The sequence below is a fragment of the Uloborus diversus genome, chromosome 7, assembly GCF_026930045.1.
Source record: "Uloborus diversus isolate 005 chromosome 7, Udiv.v.3.1, whole genome shotgun sequence".
In the NCBI taxonomy this organism is placed as follows: Eukaryota; Metazoa; Arthropoda; class Arachnida; order Araneae; family Uloboridae; genus Uloborus; species Uloborus diversus.
In genome coordinates, this window is record NC_072737.1 from 940,610 (window position 1) to 956,713 (window position 16,104).

The window sequence follows — 16,104 nt, forward strand, 5'->3', positions numbered from 1 at the left end:
AACTCACCCTTGAATAAAAAATTAAATTCATTAAGAGGCAAAAAAAAAGTGCTTTAAATCATTTTTTTTTTACAATAACATCTAGTTTGCTTATTTATCACCAACTGAAGAAAACTGCCAAAACCGTTATTTTTTTTATACATGTGTTTTAAAAGGCTTTTGGAGAAAGGCTTTACAGAAATAAACTCTAGAATTTTCTTTAAAATTCCCTAAAAAAAAGTTTTTTTCTTTTTTTAAATCAACGTTAGCAGTTTGAAAAAAAATTTCAACAGAGCCAAAAATTTTCTTGTGAACGCCATTCGCACGTTCGTCTATATTATGCAAGACTGGTTGGCAATACTGGCAAAAAAAAAAAAAAAAACAAGTGGATAACAGTTCTTATAGTTCCTAAATCTGACTTTCCTATGAGTGAAATGAAATAAATAAAATGTATCATCCAGAGCTTGCACATTTCCATGGTTTAAAAACTTCCATGGTGTTAAACTTGTGCAATTTTGTTTTTTAATTCATGTTTTTAATACAATACATTCTGTAAATACAATGGAAAAAAAACTAGAGCAGCTTGACAATCTTTAGAAACAAATGATTGGCATTTTCCAAAAGTAGTTTGGTGGTCATTTAGTTTTAGATCACGAAATGGCGCCATGATAAAATGAAGAAAATCTTCACAAAGCTGTAAAGGATTCACAAATATATATATTTTCCCCTCAGTTCAAAAATTGTCATTTACTGCATTTAAGATTAATTATTGCACTGTATTTTGAACACTTTCAATTGCACGCATGCATATATGATAAAACATTTGCTTACAATGATGCAAAAAAAAAAAATTTAAATTTTTAATGAAGAATAGAATCAGCAGTATAAATAAGAAAATAAGTTACATATATATAAATATTGGAACGTTCACATTCATCAAATCTTCAATGTAAAACATAACTTAAGAGTATTTTTTTCTGTTTTTGGTATTTTCTCACAAAATAGTTTCTCTAAAAATGTAGTTTCGGACACAAGGGCTTTGTACAGGACGGTAAAAACCATGGTATTTACTGTGGTTTTCACCGTAATGTCGAAAACCTCGGAAACCCTGCTCGGCATGCCAAACATTACCAAAACATATTATCAAATGATCAGGCCGAGTTTCATTGTTCATGAGCGTTACTCAATCATTGGCTACAGGGTTCGTGATTTTTTTGAATTAAAAAAAAAATCAATCTGATTTGTTTTTATTTAAATCACATTTCTTTTATTTTTATTAAATTTATAATTATTTATTACTTTACATTTATAAACATAATACATTTCATACAGTAGATGAATCTATTCAGCTTGCTTTTCAAACTAAGATAAGTTCTATAACTATTCAATACATTTTAAAGATTTTTAAATACGTCATAACACTTCGATAAGAAGTGATTTTGTTTTTTGCTTTGCTTAAAAATATGGTTTCCATCATCATGTACCTTTTAGTGTAAAAGAATATGTTGGCAATTACTTTTCATAATTATATCAGTGATGGTGTATGAGAAAAACTGAACATTTTTATTTTGGTTCTATACTGAATTGAACTGTAATTTTGGAGTAAAAGCAATATTGCGAAAAGGAAAATCTGTTTCACACACATTAAAAGGGATGTATGTAGTTTTGTAGTTGTACAATGCAGTGTAGTTAAATTTAGAGCAACACACATTCTAAAAATACAAAATTGATTTATAAAAATAAAGTAAACTGATTTTAATTAAGGATATTGATTAAAAAAAATGATTTAAATCAATTGAGATAATAAATGATTTGATAAAAAAAAAAAAACTATTCAAATCAATGATTTAAAAAAAAATATTCAATTGATTTAAATCAAGCTGATTTAAATCAACAAACTCTGACTGGCTATTATGTATATGAGGATGAAGAAAGACAACTGACCTTGAAGTAGCGACTGGTCGTCTGGACAGAAGTTTTTGCGGGATCAGCATCGGATGAGGCCGCTCCAGAGGGCTGTGAGAAACAGAGAGGACCGTTCATTAAGAGTGTTTTTTTTTTTGGCTGGGGGGGGGGGGGCAGGAACTCAAAATGGAAATGAAACATAATAAAAATTTATTTCCCATCAATGCAGACGCTTGGTGCATCCCGGTCGACGTTTGGCCGGGATGCATATAAACAACCTTTACTCTGCTAGAGACATGTAAAAATTTTGAGTCTGCTGATTGGCTACCGTGTGAAAACATCACCCGTCTTCTACATAGCTTGTTTTGCGGACTCTAATTATTGTTTCATTTCGAAACAACACTTGTCTTCTAGACATTATGAAAAGAGAGGGCGATAATTTAAAACATTCAAACGTTAATTTATAACTTCTGAGGAACGAAATTTGTTCATTACGTCGGACAGGGAAAAAACACGGCTGACACATTTGCGTTGACTTGCCAATCAGGAGTCCCAATACTATTATAAGATCTCTAACTGAGTAAAGGTTGTCTATATGCCGTCCGGCCAGATTTACTGCCAAAAGTGTGCCGGTTTGAAAAGAAGCTGCACCCCACATGGATTGAAAATAGTGGCAGTAAAAGTGAGATATGAGGATGCTATTCAATGCATATTTGATACTATTTTTACAGGCAAATAATAAATTGAATTGAGACGAATTCTAAAAAAACTAAAACACCCCCATGATTCAATAACAAAAATGAAGGGGGAAAACAAATCAATTCTCGAAATGATATATAAAATGGGCAGATTCAAGGTAGCAATGGCTAAAATAGCTTTTAATTCCCAGAAGAATAGAAATACTCGCAGGATACAAAAGGATTGAAATCTGGATGTCTTTGTGCCGTGTTTGGCCATGCAAGCGTTCGATTGCATTCCAAAATGAATTTGTTTTTCACTTATATGATCTTGAAATGATAAAACTTCTTTTATAAGAGTCCCCCCCCCCCCCCCTGCAATTTCGGTCACTATTTCTAGGCGGATTTAGATTGCTATAAAAAATGACCGCAAAGCCTTTAAAAAGAGCGGATCTCCGCGAAAACATTTGCACCAGAGTGTGTGAAATTGATGTTGGGATGAAACCCATTTCTAATATTTTCATACATTAGCAGAGTATAATAAATTAAAAATTACTTTAAACTTTTTAAAAAGAAGAAATAGCTTTATTTGCTATCAACACTTAAAATAAAAAAACACAATCATTTTAAATAAATACTTCTACGATGACCCATTTAATCTGAAGTAAAAAGCTTTAAAAAAACTATAGCGCTATTTATACGAGTTGCCGAGATAAAATGGATATCACCGGTAAGAATCATTTTCCTATTATTAAATAGACTAGCTATGTAAAACTAACTCCTAACACAATCCCATTGTGAGGGAAAAAGAGCGAAGTCTTCCGACTACCCAAACATCGTGTACTAGATCGCAGAGTGAAGAGACGAAGACCAGTTTCTCTTTTATCTTTCCGCCTAATTACCATATCATTCACTAATGCCACGTAAGACCACATGCCAACGCCCACTACACGTGTCTAATGCAATTGGTTCGAGTCGGCAATGACGAGATAAGCCCCTCCTTCTTCAACGAGATAAGCCCCTCCTTCTTCAGAGTCACACTCGTGCCACTCCCCTTCAATGACCTTCACGCGGGGGACGAAAAGAGAACGAGATAACATCTGATTAGTGATGTCATATAACCGGGTATTTTTAGGGGTAAATACCCAGGTAAATACCCAAAATGGGTATTTACCAGGGTATTTATTTCAAAAATTTATATTCAACTAAAATACTTTTCTGTATGTATTGCACTATGTATATATATAACCAACCATATGCAAAACAATAAATTTTTGTCCAAAAATTGTATTTTAATCACATATTTAAAGAATTATTGTGGGAAACAACTTAGCAATTTAGTATGATATTCACATTAAATGTGTTGGATATGCCTAATCACAATGTTGATAGCCAAATTTCAGATATAAAAAGCCATTCTACAAAAAGTAAAAAGCTTAACTGGTAACTAAAAAAAATCAATTTTTTAAGGTCCTATTTTTTTATAACCCAGTAATATGTCCCTGCATGACATCAAAATGTAACGAAATGTCGCTCAATTTATTATTACTATTTATTTACCTATATGTTTTGCAGATTGTTAATGTGAAAACTGTTTCTATATTTGCCACGTTGTCACTTAAACAGCAATAAAATAAATAACATCAGTCTTAATAACTTCTCAGTTTGTTCTTCCAAACATCCCTCATGCTTCCTTTTTTCTTATTTTGGATATGACTAACCTAGCTTGTGATTTTGAAATCCTGAAGTTCATCATTGAATTGCTTATGCTTCTCCAACTATGACATTGAAAAGAAAGATTCTTTGGTTTACACGATATGTTTCTTTCAGAATTTCATCAAGTCTTTCAATAAAAAATATTATAATCCTCCCACTCATATATGTATGTACCAGTTTTACCAATTATTTCATATTTAGCTTGAAAAAAAAGTCCCATTCACTTTTTGCATTTTTTTTTGTTACCCAGTGTTTGGGTATTTACCCTGGTCTTGGGTAAATACCCAAAAAATATTTACCTACCTGCTGGGTATTTACCCGATCCACATCACTACGTCCGATATATTTCTGATTAATAATCGGTGAAAAATACGATGTAGGAAAGTACCGATACTAGATTAATATAATGCAGATTGAATAGTAAGAAGTGAGAAACATAATACAGCATTTTTATTAGAGACGTACTGAGTAGCACTTTGGCCGAGTAGCCGAGTACCGAGTACTCGGCCTTTCACTACTCGGCCGAGTTACCGAGTACCAATTATGTTTTAAGAAGAACCACTGACACACATGTGATGAATTTCGAACTTATTGGAAGAGTAGTATAGACCTCCTTGTCCATATAATAGTTTTTAAAACTAAATTACAGCTGAAATTTAATTACGCATTGTTTAAAAAAAATTGTTTATGCTAAAAATTTTACAAAAAAAAATTTTTAAAATTAAAAACTAATAAATAAAAGGTATGATTAATCAAGTTGGAATTAAAACAAATTATACCAATCTATTATAGTTCTAGTCTGCCAAACATAAATAATTTTTAAAAGCAAATAAAACAAATGTGCAGGAACACTGAAGAGACGTGTTTCTGCGTTACAAGGAACGTCTTTTCCAGTGCATAAAATGTGAACTAAGGAATGTAAAGACATTCGAGAGAAAAAAATCCGACTTTGTCGGATGCCTTTAAATCCATGAGCTCCCATTTTGTGCATTGAAAAAGGAATTCCTTGTAATGCTAAAACACGTGTCTGCACTGTGCTTTTAAACGTTTTATTTCCTTTTATTTTTTAAGCATAAGGTATTTTTATATGTTTTATAACTAATTTTTGTTTGCAGCAAAAATCCATTTTTTAATATAAAAAATTCCATATTTTCTATACTTACCTTTTTTGCACAATTTTTAATATATAAGTTTTATCAACTTTGAGGACATTAAAATAAAGATTTATTCCATTGAAGCATCACAAACGTCATTATTCTCAACATTTAAATTTGACATGTAAATTTTTAGTTGTAAATGATTGCAGAATATTATATATATGCTTGCGCTTTTTTATAAATTTTAATATCTGAAATATCTAAAATTCCATATTTTCTATACTTACCTTTTTTGCACAATTTTTAATAAATAAGTTTAACCTTGGGCACAAATTAAGAATTGTTCCATTGAAGCATTACAAACTTCATTATTCTCAAAATTTAAATTTGACTTGTAAATGATTGCAGAATATTACGTATGCTTGCACTTTTTTATAAATTTTAATATCTGTCATGAACAATATTCAATTTTTTGCAACTACTCGGTATTGGCCGAGTATCTGATCAAAATTTGGCCGAGTACCGAGTAGTTACCGAGTACTCGGTACGTCTCTAATTTTTATCCAACAGAAATTCACGTGCCCGTAGTCGAGCGTGAATGTCATGAAATGACCTTTCAAATGACATAGACATCGGAAGCATTTTTTTTTTGTTTCCATTTCAAGTTCTCTACCTCTAAAAAAACATTCAACAAGAAACAACAGTGGGGTTGCTGGGAAAAAAGGAATGTCTGCTCACCTCGTTCTCCTTGTCCTTGGAAGAGGAGGGGGGAGGAGGAGGAGGTGCCTCCTGCCTCACCAGGATCTGAACGATGTCGTTGAGTCCCACGTCGTAGTCGAACAGCGTGTGTCCGTCCTCCAACTTTCAGGAAAAAAAAGAAAAAAAATGATCGTTCGATGTTTTGGCATTTCTTCTTCTTGTGAATGTTTCCAAGCATTATGCCGTGCTTAGTGATGTAAAATACCCAGGTATTTATTTTTAGGGGTAAATACCCAGGGTATATACCTGGGTAAATAATCAAAATGGGTATTTACCCAGGTATTTATTTCAAAAATTTATACTAAAATACTTTTCTGAATGTATTCCACTATGTATATATAACCAACCATATACAAAACAATAAATTTTTGCCAAAAAAATGTATTTTGATCACATATTTAAAGAATTATTGTGTGAAAAAACTTAGCAATCTAATATGATATTAACATTAAATGTGTTGGATATGCCTACTCAATGATGATAGTAAATTTCAGATATAAAAAGTCATTCTACAAAAAGTAAAAAGCTTAACTTGTTACAAAAAAAAAGCAAACATCCCATTTAAGTTTTAGAATAGTTCATTCTAAATTCTGACAGTTTTTTTTTTTTTTTTTTTTTTTTTTTAGTGATAAGATTTCATCAAGCCTTTAATTAAAAAAATTATAATACATAAATTTTTATATTTTAATTTCTCATTTTACGATTTATGTTTCAAAAAGAAAATCCTGACCTTTTGATACCACCCAAAAATTCTTTGCAAAATGCGCAATTACTAGGGGATTTACCTTGCCTTCGGATGAATACCCAAAAAAATATTTACCTTTCCACCCTACATCACTAATTGCGTGTATTAAAAATAGTTTGAATAAATCATCATGAAGTACCGGGGAGCAAATGCAAATGAGCAAGGCAACAGAAAACAATATTTTGATTTTTTTTTTTTTTTTGCTTACTAATGTGAAAACTGTTTCTATATTTGCCACGTTATCACATAAACAGCAATAAAATTAATAAATAACATCACAGTCTTAATAATTTCTTAGTTTATTCTTCCAAACATCCCTCATGCTTCCTTTTTTTTTTTTTTCATTTTGGATATGACTAACCTAGATTGTGATTTTGAAATTCTGAAGTTCATCATTGAATTGCTTATATTTCTCCAATTATGACATTGAAAAAATAGATTCTTTGTTTCACAACATGTTTCTTTCATATTTTCATCAAGTCTTTCAATAAAAAAATATTATAAACTGTGTATTACATATGTATGTGTCAGTTTTACCAATTATTTTATATTTAGATTTTTTAAAAAAATCCCTTTCACTTCTTGCATTTTTTTGTAAAATACACAGTTTTTGGGTAAATACCCAAAAAATATTTACCTACCCGCTGGTTATTTACCCGATCCACATCACTAGCCGTGCTAAGCAAAAAGGTCGTACCTCCATTGGAGTTCCAAATGAAAAATAGTCATTTAAAGTTACGTATCTCAATGTATTTGATACAGATGGATGATACTTTTTAAGGATTTTTAAAAAAATTTCCCATTCACAAATGACCACAAAACGTTGTATTTAGGTAAAATAGGCGACAAAGAATCACTTGGTGACCATGACTCAATTTTGATAAAAAGTGCAGATACGACTTTTGTGCTCAGCACGGTAATATAGGGCAGAAAACCTATCTAAGGTTATTTTCGTACAAAAAATATACGTACAACTCTTTACATAGATTAGTCTTCAGGATCAGGGTTGGCTTTCTGCCGGCAGAAACTAGTTTCTGCCGTGCCAGTGGCAGAAACTGGTTATACCCAGTTAAAACCGGCAGAAACTGGCAAAAATTTAGAAATGTCTTTAATAACTCAAGTAATTAGTAAATGATATTTGTTTGAGTAAACTAAAAAATGAAACATTTCATCATTAAAAAAAATAAAATCCCATGCTAGTGCCCTTGATTTAGTTCAGAAAGGGAACTTTCCAATTGCAAAGGCTCGTAGTACTTGGATTAATTGAACAAAGGGTAAAAAATCATACAGGGGTGCTTAGGACAGAGGAGTGACAGACAGAATTAAACAGGCATTACTGATTGTAATTTGCTCACATATATGCTTCCTCTTAATTGTTTGTGATTGAAATTATCATGTCACGTGCTTCAAGAAGAAAGTGCCTGAATTTTACTTGTCTAAATTTTGTACCTAATGTCACAGCTTTGCAAAACAAATTGGCCCCATTTCTCGTAACTTATTTTTCCAGTCAAATTTTTACCACAACCCCAGTTACTACATGGTGGACCAGTTATACAATAGATTAAAGTTTCACGAACATTGCTTGCTCCTTGATGCTAATTTCTCATTGGTGCATAGTAAATTGAGAACCTGTTTAGATTTTTGAAACCACCTTTTCCAAGAGGCAATTGCAGGGTCCAAACAATGTAACATTTGATTTTGAATTGTGATAATTTTGTAATAAAAATACAGTACTTTGGTTAACAATTAATGATTTTTTCCATGCATTTTCTGTTATACATCAAGAATTTTTCATTTTGTGAGTTTTTGCCAGTTTCTACCGCAAAGTGGCAGAAAGTGGTTTTTGCCATGCCGGTTTTAACCGGTTTCTATCAGTGGTTTTAACTGCCTTGGCAGAAACTTGCCAACCCTGTTCAGGATGGTTCCCAGAACTTTCATGCACAGAAGAGGTCACATGTTCGAAAGATTCTATCCCAATTCTGCACTGGATTTTTGCTTCTTCTTGAAATGTTTCCTTCCTTTCGGCACACGTTGTTTTCTTTTCGATGAGATTTATCGGTCACCGATTCTGCTTCATCAGACCGGTTCCGAACATCAGCCACGAGAAATTATTTATCGTTCGGAATTCGAACCCTCGTGCCAAATATCACCTGTTTTTTTTTTGACCAGACACTTTTTAATGATCAGTGATAGGCACGCTTTAACTCAAATGCTTCTAAAGCCCTTCTAATGTTGAACCCCACGGAGTCGGTGGAAATGAAAGAACGAGGCTATGGATTTCCTTTCTCCTAGAAGTCTCCCGTGAATCAATGAGGAAGAAATGTTTATTGTCTCAGGATTGGACGATGATGTTGCCGTAAAAATGTTAAAACATTTCAAATGTAGAATAATTTGCAATGACAGCACTGGATGAAGCTTATATCGTGGTTATAATTAGAACTCGTTTCCACGTCCCGAGCAACTAAAAAGAACCATTCTCATCAGAAAAGAAAACACTGATGGCATTTGCATCAAAAAAAAAAAACTGCCTACGGTCTACATTTAATGCAACATCAGAAAAATACAAAGTCTAACAATCTAAATGATTATTAAATGACATCTAATGGCAATAAAATCACACAAATTAACGTTGCAACCATCGATGCAGAGAAAGAAAAAGCGAGATAAGACGCCTTTTACGGCAATGGCCTCTGATTTTTTTTAAAATTTTTTACTTTGAAATGTAAATACTAATTTTATCCAAAGGCTTGATTTGCGGTGCCAAACATTAAAAGATTCGACTTCCAGAAACCTATGCATACTTCGCATCGAATAAACGATATGAACAATTCTGTACCTCAGAGCCAGAGTAGCATAAGTCCAAAAATTGCAATTTTCAGTTTTTTTCTAAATTTAAAAAAAGAAATACTTGCTTTTCTGTTTCTTAAGCTAAAATAGATTTTTTTCCCATGCAGATTGGATCATACACAATGTAAACAAACAATATATCATGATGCAGTATGACGTCATTCAGGCGATTCTTCAATTGAACTGGACGTGGTTTAAGTTCCTTTTTATGAAAACTGCGGGAGTCGATTTTTCAAAGTTTTCATGCCAGGCAACCGTTCTTATTGTTTTGCAAAAATGATGGAAATTTGAGTTTTTGAACGTTCTACCACATGTGACTACAGGTATATAATGTCGTGGATTCGAGAACTCTCTCGTCTCTCATTTTACCGTTTGTGTCATTTTCATGAACATGTCCGTCCAGTTCCATAATGTAAATGGCATAGTACTTTGAAAGTTTTTTTTTCTTAATGTGAAAATGCATTTTTGATAAATCTTAAGTGTCATTGGCCATTTATGATGAGATGTTGTTTGTGAAAAAAACTTCGTTATTTTTGTTATTTTTTTTTTTTCGACAACGTCAAAGCATTTGTTTAGGAACGCTTTCTCTTGAAGCTTCAAAAAATAAAGGATATTTTTTCGGACCTTTTAGCCATGAGCTCTTTTCACCCGCGATTCCGCCACAAAAAATTTACGAGGTTTGAAATGACCCTACACCTCGTAGAAGTAGAATCTTATTCCGCATCGAGCCAAATGAACATAATTCTAAGAAAAAAATCCTTTGTCATTTTTACCAGCGTTAAAAGTGTGTGCTCCCCATCCTTTGCAGTTGCTTCGACTCCGAGGTACAGAACTTATGGCTCGTCATTTTTTTCCTCTTTCCTTTTTCGTGTCGTCTAAGGGTAATTCCACGCCAGATCAATCACCTTCTTGACCTCACTATTTCCAATTTTCATGACATTTGGTGTGTTTTGAGATATTCAAGGTCAAAAGTCACTGTGAATAAATTTGAAACTTTAACCTGTCGTGAGATAGTCATGTTTTATATCAATGGAAAGCTCTATTCTTCAGCTTCAAAATGCTTTTTAAATTTTTATTCTACTACAATTAGGAGAGAAGTTACAGTCATTTGTATAGCACAAATTTTCGGGGGGGGGGGGGGTTTCACAATTTTTCAGTTTTTTTAACAACTCTGTATTTTGTAAAAGTTTTAAAGTAGAATTCTAAAAATGGACAGGATTACTTGATAGACATCGGTAAACAATATTTAACCGCGTTCTCATTCCTAATGTAATGTATTATAAAATTTACTTTATTCAAATTAGATTAACTTCTCGACTCTTTCGGCACGTGTAAAGTTTCGGTTTTAGGTTGACATCCTTTGATGCCCAATCCTATGCAAATGAGGCAAGTATAAATAGTGAACGATTCCAATCGTTCTCTCTCTTCTCTTTCGTGTTCGTCAGCCTCTCGCGTGTTAGGTCCGGTAGGTGTCGGGGAGTTGTGAACTCCACTTCGGCTCATGGCCAGAGTTTATTCTTATAAACTTATTTTGTCAGTTTATTTATTTTAGTTTCTATGGACCAATAAATTTTTGGTAAGATTTTAAACAAGTTTCCAATGTTCATTTCCTCCAGGGTTGGCCGGATTGGACCCAATTGGTTTGGACCCAATGGGTTTTTTTGAAAAAACCCATTTAAAAAAACCCATTATTTAGCCCACTTTTGGGTTTTTAAAATTTTTTGAGAAGTTTTTTAAAAAAGGAATTAATTTAAATACTTTTACAATTTAAACTTCTATTTTATTTGTTCTTCAATACAGACAATGGACATAAGAAATGAATTTTGAACTTTAATAGTATTTCTTAACTCTTAACGGCATTAAAAATACTTCAAAGATTTAAAAAATATATATTTAACTTTTATCTTTAACTGGTCAATAAATAACTCAAATTATCTTGACTAAGTCCTGTCACGTCTGGTTTTCTCAATATTTGTAGATTGTACAGATGAAACTACTCTAGCTAAAAGGCTTTCATGTGAATTATTTTCTGCAACCCGACACGTCACAAATTTCGAATTAACAAGTTATATTTTTTTTTAGAAATTAACAGGTTTTACAAATGGTTGGACAGAAAACAGAATAGGATGTACAGTATTTTCATTATCTTACAAAAAAGTTTAATATTTCTTAATCTGTACACAGAAATAGAAAAACAGGCAACATAAAATTCAAAGAAATGTTTTGATTAAGCTGGAATTCAGTAAATAGGGATTTAAACTACTTGAGGTTCTACAGTAGTTTTGCATAAAAAAATGAAATACAATAAAGTAAAATGCAAAAAAATAGTAGTAATTAAAAACGAACAATAGATTTTATCACTCAAGAAGTAATTTTGCCTTAACTGTTGGTATTCATGGAAACTAAAAAATCTGAAACTTCACCACTCGTGGGTTTTGTCGTCTTTCATACTCTTCTTCAGAAAACGCTGAATTTTAACTCGTTTTCCAGCTTTTTTTACCCCAAGACAATTCTTGTGCTTTGTTCATATACTTTCGCTACAATATGCTACAAGTACCCTACATTTTCCCTAAAAAAGACAAAAAAAACCACATTTCTTTTAAAAAACCCAGCTTTAGTTGGGTTTTATTTAAAAAAAACCCCAAAAAACCCTGGGTCCATGGGCTTTTTTAAAAAAAACCCGGGTTTTTGCCAACCCTGATTTCCTCACATTAACATTTGATTCTGCATCTTCCACTGTGTGGTATTATCTCTGCTTGTATAAGCAAGTAACATTATTGACTGACTTACGGAATTTAGCCTTTTGGCTTTTCGTTTAAACATCGTAAGTTATCATTACTTATCTCGTCATATGTGTCCCTCACACCAATTTTCGTTAAAATCCGAAATCGGTGAGGTCAAAAACTTCGTTTTTCGATTGATTTGACGTGGAATTACCCTTAAAAGATTTTAAAAAGCGTCGCATGTGCTCTGCGAGAATCATCAGGTTGGGAAAAGAAGGGGTGTCACCTGCTTGCCCCTGTAGAAGAGCCTCTGCCTGGAGACGGGAGCCGAGAACTTGTCCACCAGGAGCTCCCGCAGTTCCTCGATCCTCGTGAGCTTGGAGAGGCCGTCCACCCGGGAGCTCTTCTTCCCGTCCATCGAGCGAACCTGGATCCACATCTCTGGAGAAACACAAAACGTTCAGAACTGTTAGAAACTGTGTATGTTGCCCACTTCCTCCACTAGACGGCGCTGTCGCCAAATAGGAACTTTAATTCCTTGTTGGAACTCAATTCACTTCTCTCTTACTGCTTATACTGTAAACATATAGTGCTGTAATATATATATATTAAATTTATGTTTCTTAGTTTAGAAGGAGTTATGTTTTTAGTGAGTATTCATCTACGGATATCAGTCTCATTTAGCGGAAGATTCCTCTAACATATCCATTTGGATTATAGGTATACAAAAACAGATGGAGAACATATATGATAAGGTAAGCTGCATGCTTCCTTAACTGCATTGATTTAGATGGCTCTCTAAGAACGATTCCAATTTTCATGACATTTGGTGTGTTTTGAGATATTCAAGGTCAAAAGTCACCGCGAATAAACTTGAAACTTAAACCTGTCGTGAGGTAGTCATGTTTTATATCAATAGAAAGCTCTATTCTTCATGATAGATATTTTATGTTTATTTAATTCTAATAAAAACAGGGTTCGTTGATTCCAATCACGATTAAAATCGTTATTTAAATCAAGTTTTTTTTTTTTCTTCAAATCATTGATTTGAATCAAGTGATTTTTTTTTAAAGAATCATATATTAAGATCAAGATTTTATTTTTATACATTGAATTTGCATTTTTAGAATGTATTGCTCTACATTTAACTACACTGCATTATACAGTTGGCTCTCTGTTTAACGACGCTCTATTTAACGACGTTCTCTATTTAACGATGGCTTTTCGTGGTCCAAGATGGTCCACTGTAGTGTTAAAAGCATTCTATTTAACGACGTTTTCCACTTAAGGACGATTTTTTGTGGTCCCTTGAAAGTCATTAAACAGAGAGCCAACTGTACTATCTTAACTTCCAACAGGCAAAACTACATAGATCTCTCTTTCTGTGGATGTAGCAGATTTTCACTCTTGCAATGTTGCTTTTACAGTTTAGAAATTAATTACAGTTTGGAACAAAATAAAAATTTTGCAGTTTTTCTTATACACTATGAGTAATATAATTAAGAAAAGTAATTGTTCAACATATTATTTTACATAAAACAAAATCACATCTTATCTAAGCATTATAACATATATTTAAAAATCTTAAAATGTATTGAATAGTTAGAGAATTTGTCCTAATTTTAAAAGTAAACTGAATGGGTTCATCTATTGTATGAAATATACTATGTTTACAAATGTCAAGTAATTAATATCTGAAGATTTAAAACAAAAAAAAAAATTATCTGATTTAAATTTAATTTTTTTTAAATAAAAAAATCATGAATCCCGATTTAAAAATAGTTTGGAAAAAAAAAGCCAAATATGAAGTCGATTGAAATGACTGCAACAAGAATATTGTTACACAATTTAACAATATTTTATTTTATTTTTATTGATTTTAATAGAGCTGTTTTCATTTTTTCTTTTGTTAGCTACTCTTGCAGTTATATAGGATTGAGAAATAAAAAATGTACATTAATTGGCATAGCTTGGAGTCATTTTTCAGATTTTTTTTTTCAGAAAATTTTAAAATTTAAGGGGGTCAGGGACACAAAAATCGTCAAATTTTGCAATTTTTTTTATCATGTAAAAAATTACTCCGTGTTTTTCTACTTAAGAGGAGGTTTGAATCTTGTTTCTATCTTAAATAGAACAAAAGATATAATTATTTTTGGTTCATGCACCTAACTAATGTGTACTTAACTTTAAAACTTTAAACGCGTTTTTCTCCATGATGCCATTTTTCCCGATTTCTTGCATTCAAACTCTTATAAGTCAGGAACCGATAAAGATAAGGTAATGAAACTTGGAGCATATCTTTTTCAAACAGTTTACTTTAAATTTTATTCGTCGAATTTGAAAAAAACATTTACTGCAAAAATTACGATTTTTTTTAAAAAAAAGTATCTTTGAATTTTTCGAAATTTTTCTTCAAATATTTTTTATTTTTTATTGAATCAATATTTTTAAAATCGCCGAATAAAAATTAAAGCTTAGATATTTGTGCGTAATTCATTGAAAATTGTTTAAGAATATTTTGAGTTATAGCAATTTAAAGCAACCCCATTTTTTATAAAAAAACTAATTAAATTTAAATAAAAAATTTTCTTTTTTCCATATTTATGTTATGATTTTGCTTATTAAATAAATGGTGAATCAGTGCAAAAAATTTCAAAAGTCTAAAGTATATAATAAAAAAAATTTCAGAATGTGTCCCGGACCCCCTTAAATCTCTAAAAAGTTTTTAGATAATGTCCTTTGAAAATTTTAAAAACATATGCATTTTGACGCATTTTAATGAACACATCCAACCACTTTCAGAGTTGGTCCATCACTAAGAAAACAGCAGTTACTAAACAATTTTAACTCTCATTTCAAAAATCGCCCAGCATTATTTACTGGTTGACAAATTCATGGTCAACTCAAAAAATGTTTGTATGTATTCATTTAAATACCCTAAAAACCTTTTTTCTTTTGTTTTAATTTAAAAAAGGTCTTTGAAAGGTTTGAATTTTTAAAATTTAAAATTGTGGGAAAAAATTATTCAAGACTCAAAAATTAATTAGAGAAAAATTATTCAAGTTACATATACCAAATTAAATTACTAAGCAGCTCTGTAGCTCCCATAGAACTTGAATGCTAACATTTTAAAGCACTGTCAGCTATCAAAAGTTGAGCATTTTAACGAATTAAAAAAATTACTTACCTATTATGAAAAATAACTTTTTAAAAAATAATCTAAATTTCAGATGTTTAAGAGTAAGATTTATGAAAGTTAATCTTAAAATTGTCTGTTTTGGGGAATATTAAATGTAAAAATTTAATTTTAATATTTTTTGAGTTCCACATCAATTAAAGGAGCTTTAAATCAAAGCCCATTTCAAGCTTCTACCTGTTTTAGTTTTTTAAAAAAAAAGCACTATTAACAGTCTCAAACTAACATTTTTTAAATGAAACTTTTTACCCGGAAGTTATATATTGAACAAAATCAAAACATGGCACAGAAAGAAAACTGAGTAAATAAAGAAATATGTTGTACACACAAGATATCAAAACTGTCTGCAAACTTTGAAAATATCTTGTACATTGAGCATTATTTGTGACTTCATTTATGAAAGGAGAAAATGACATCAATGTTAATGAGCAGAAACAGTAAAGTTTTTATGTGTAAACAT

General features: G+C 31.6%; 1 protein-coding gene across 1 annotated transcript in view; it reads right to left on the bottom strand.

The window, feature by feature from the left end:
• LOC129226154 (E3 ubiquitin-protein ligase UHRF1-like) overlaps window positions 1–12,887 on the bottom strand; it is a 34,722-nt gene extending 21,835 nt beyond the window's left edge. Inside the window, exons 1-2 of the mRNA XM_054860755.1 lie at window positions 12,735–12,887; window positions 6,113–6,235 (exon numbers count right to left, since the gene is read on the bottom strand). Of these exons, the coding sequence (XP_054716730.1) occupies window positions 6,113–6,235; window positions 12,735–12,887 (276 nt within the window). The remainder of the gene's footprint in view (window positions 1–6,112; window positions 6,236–12,734) is intronic.
• Between the last annotated feature and the right edge of the window lie 3,217 nt (window positions 12,888–16,104).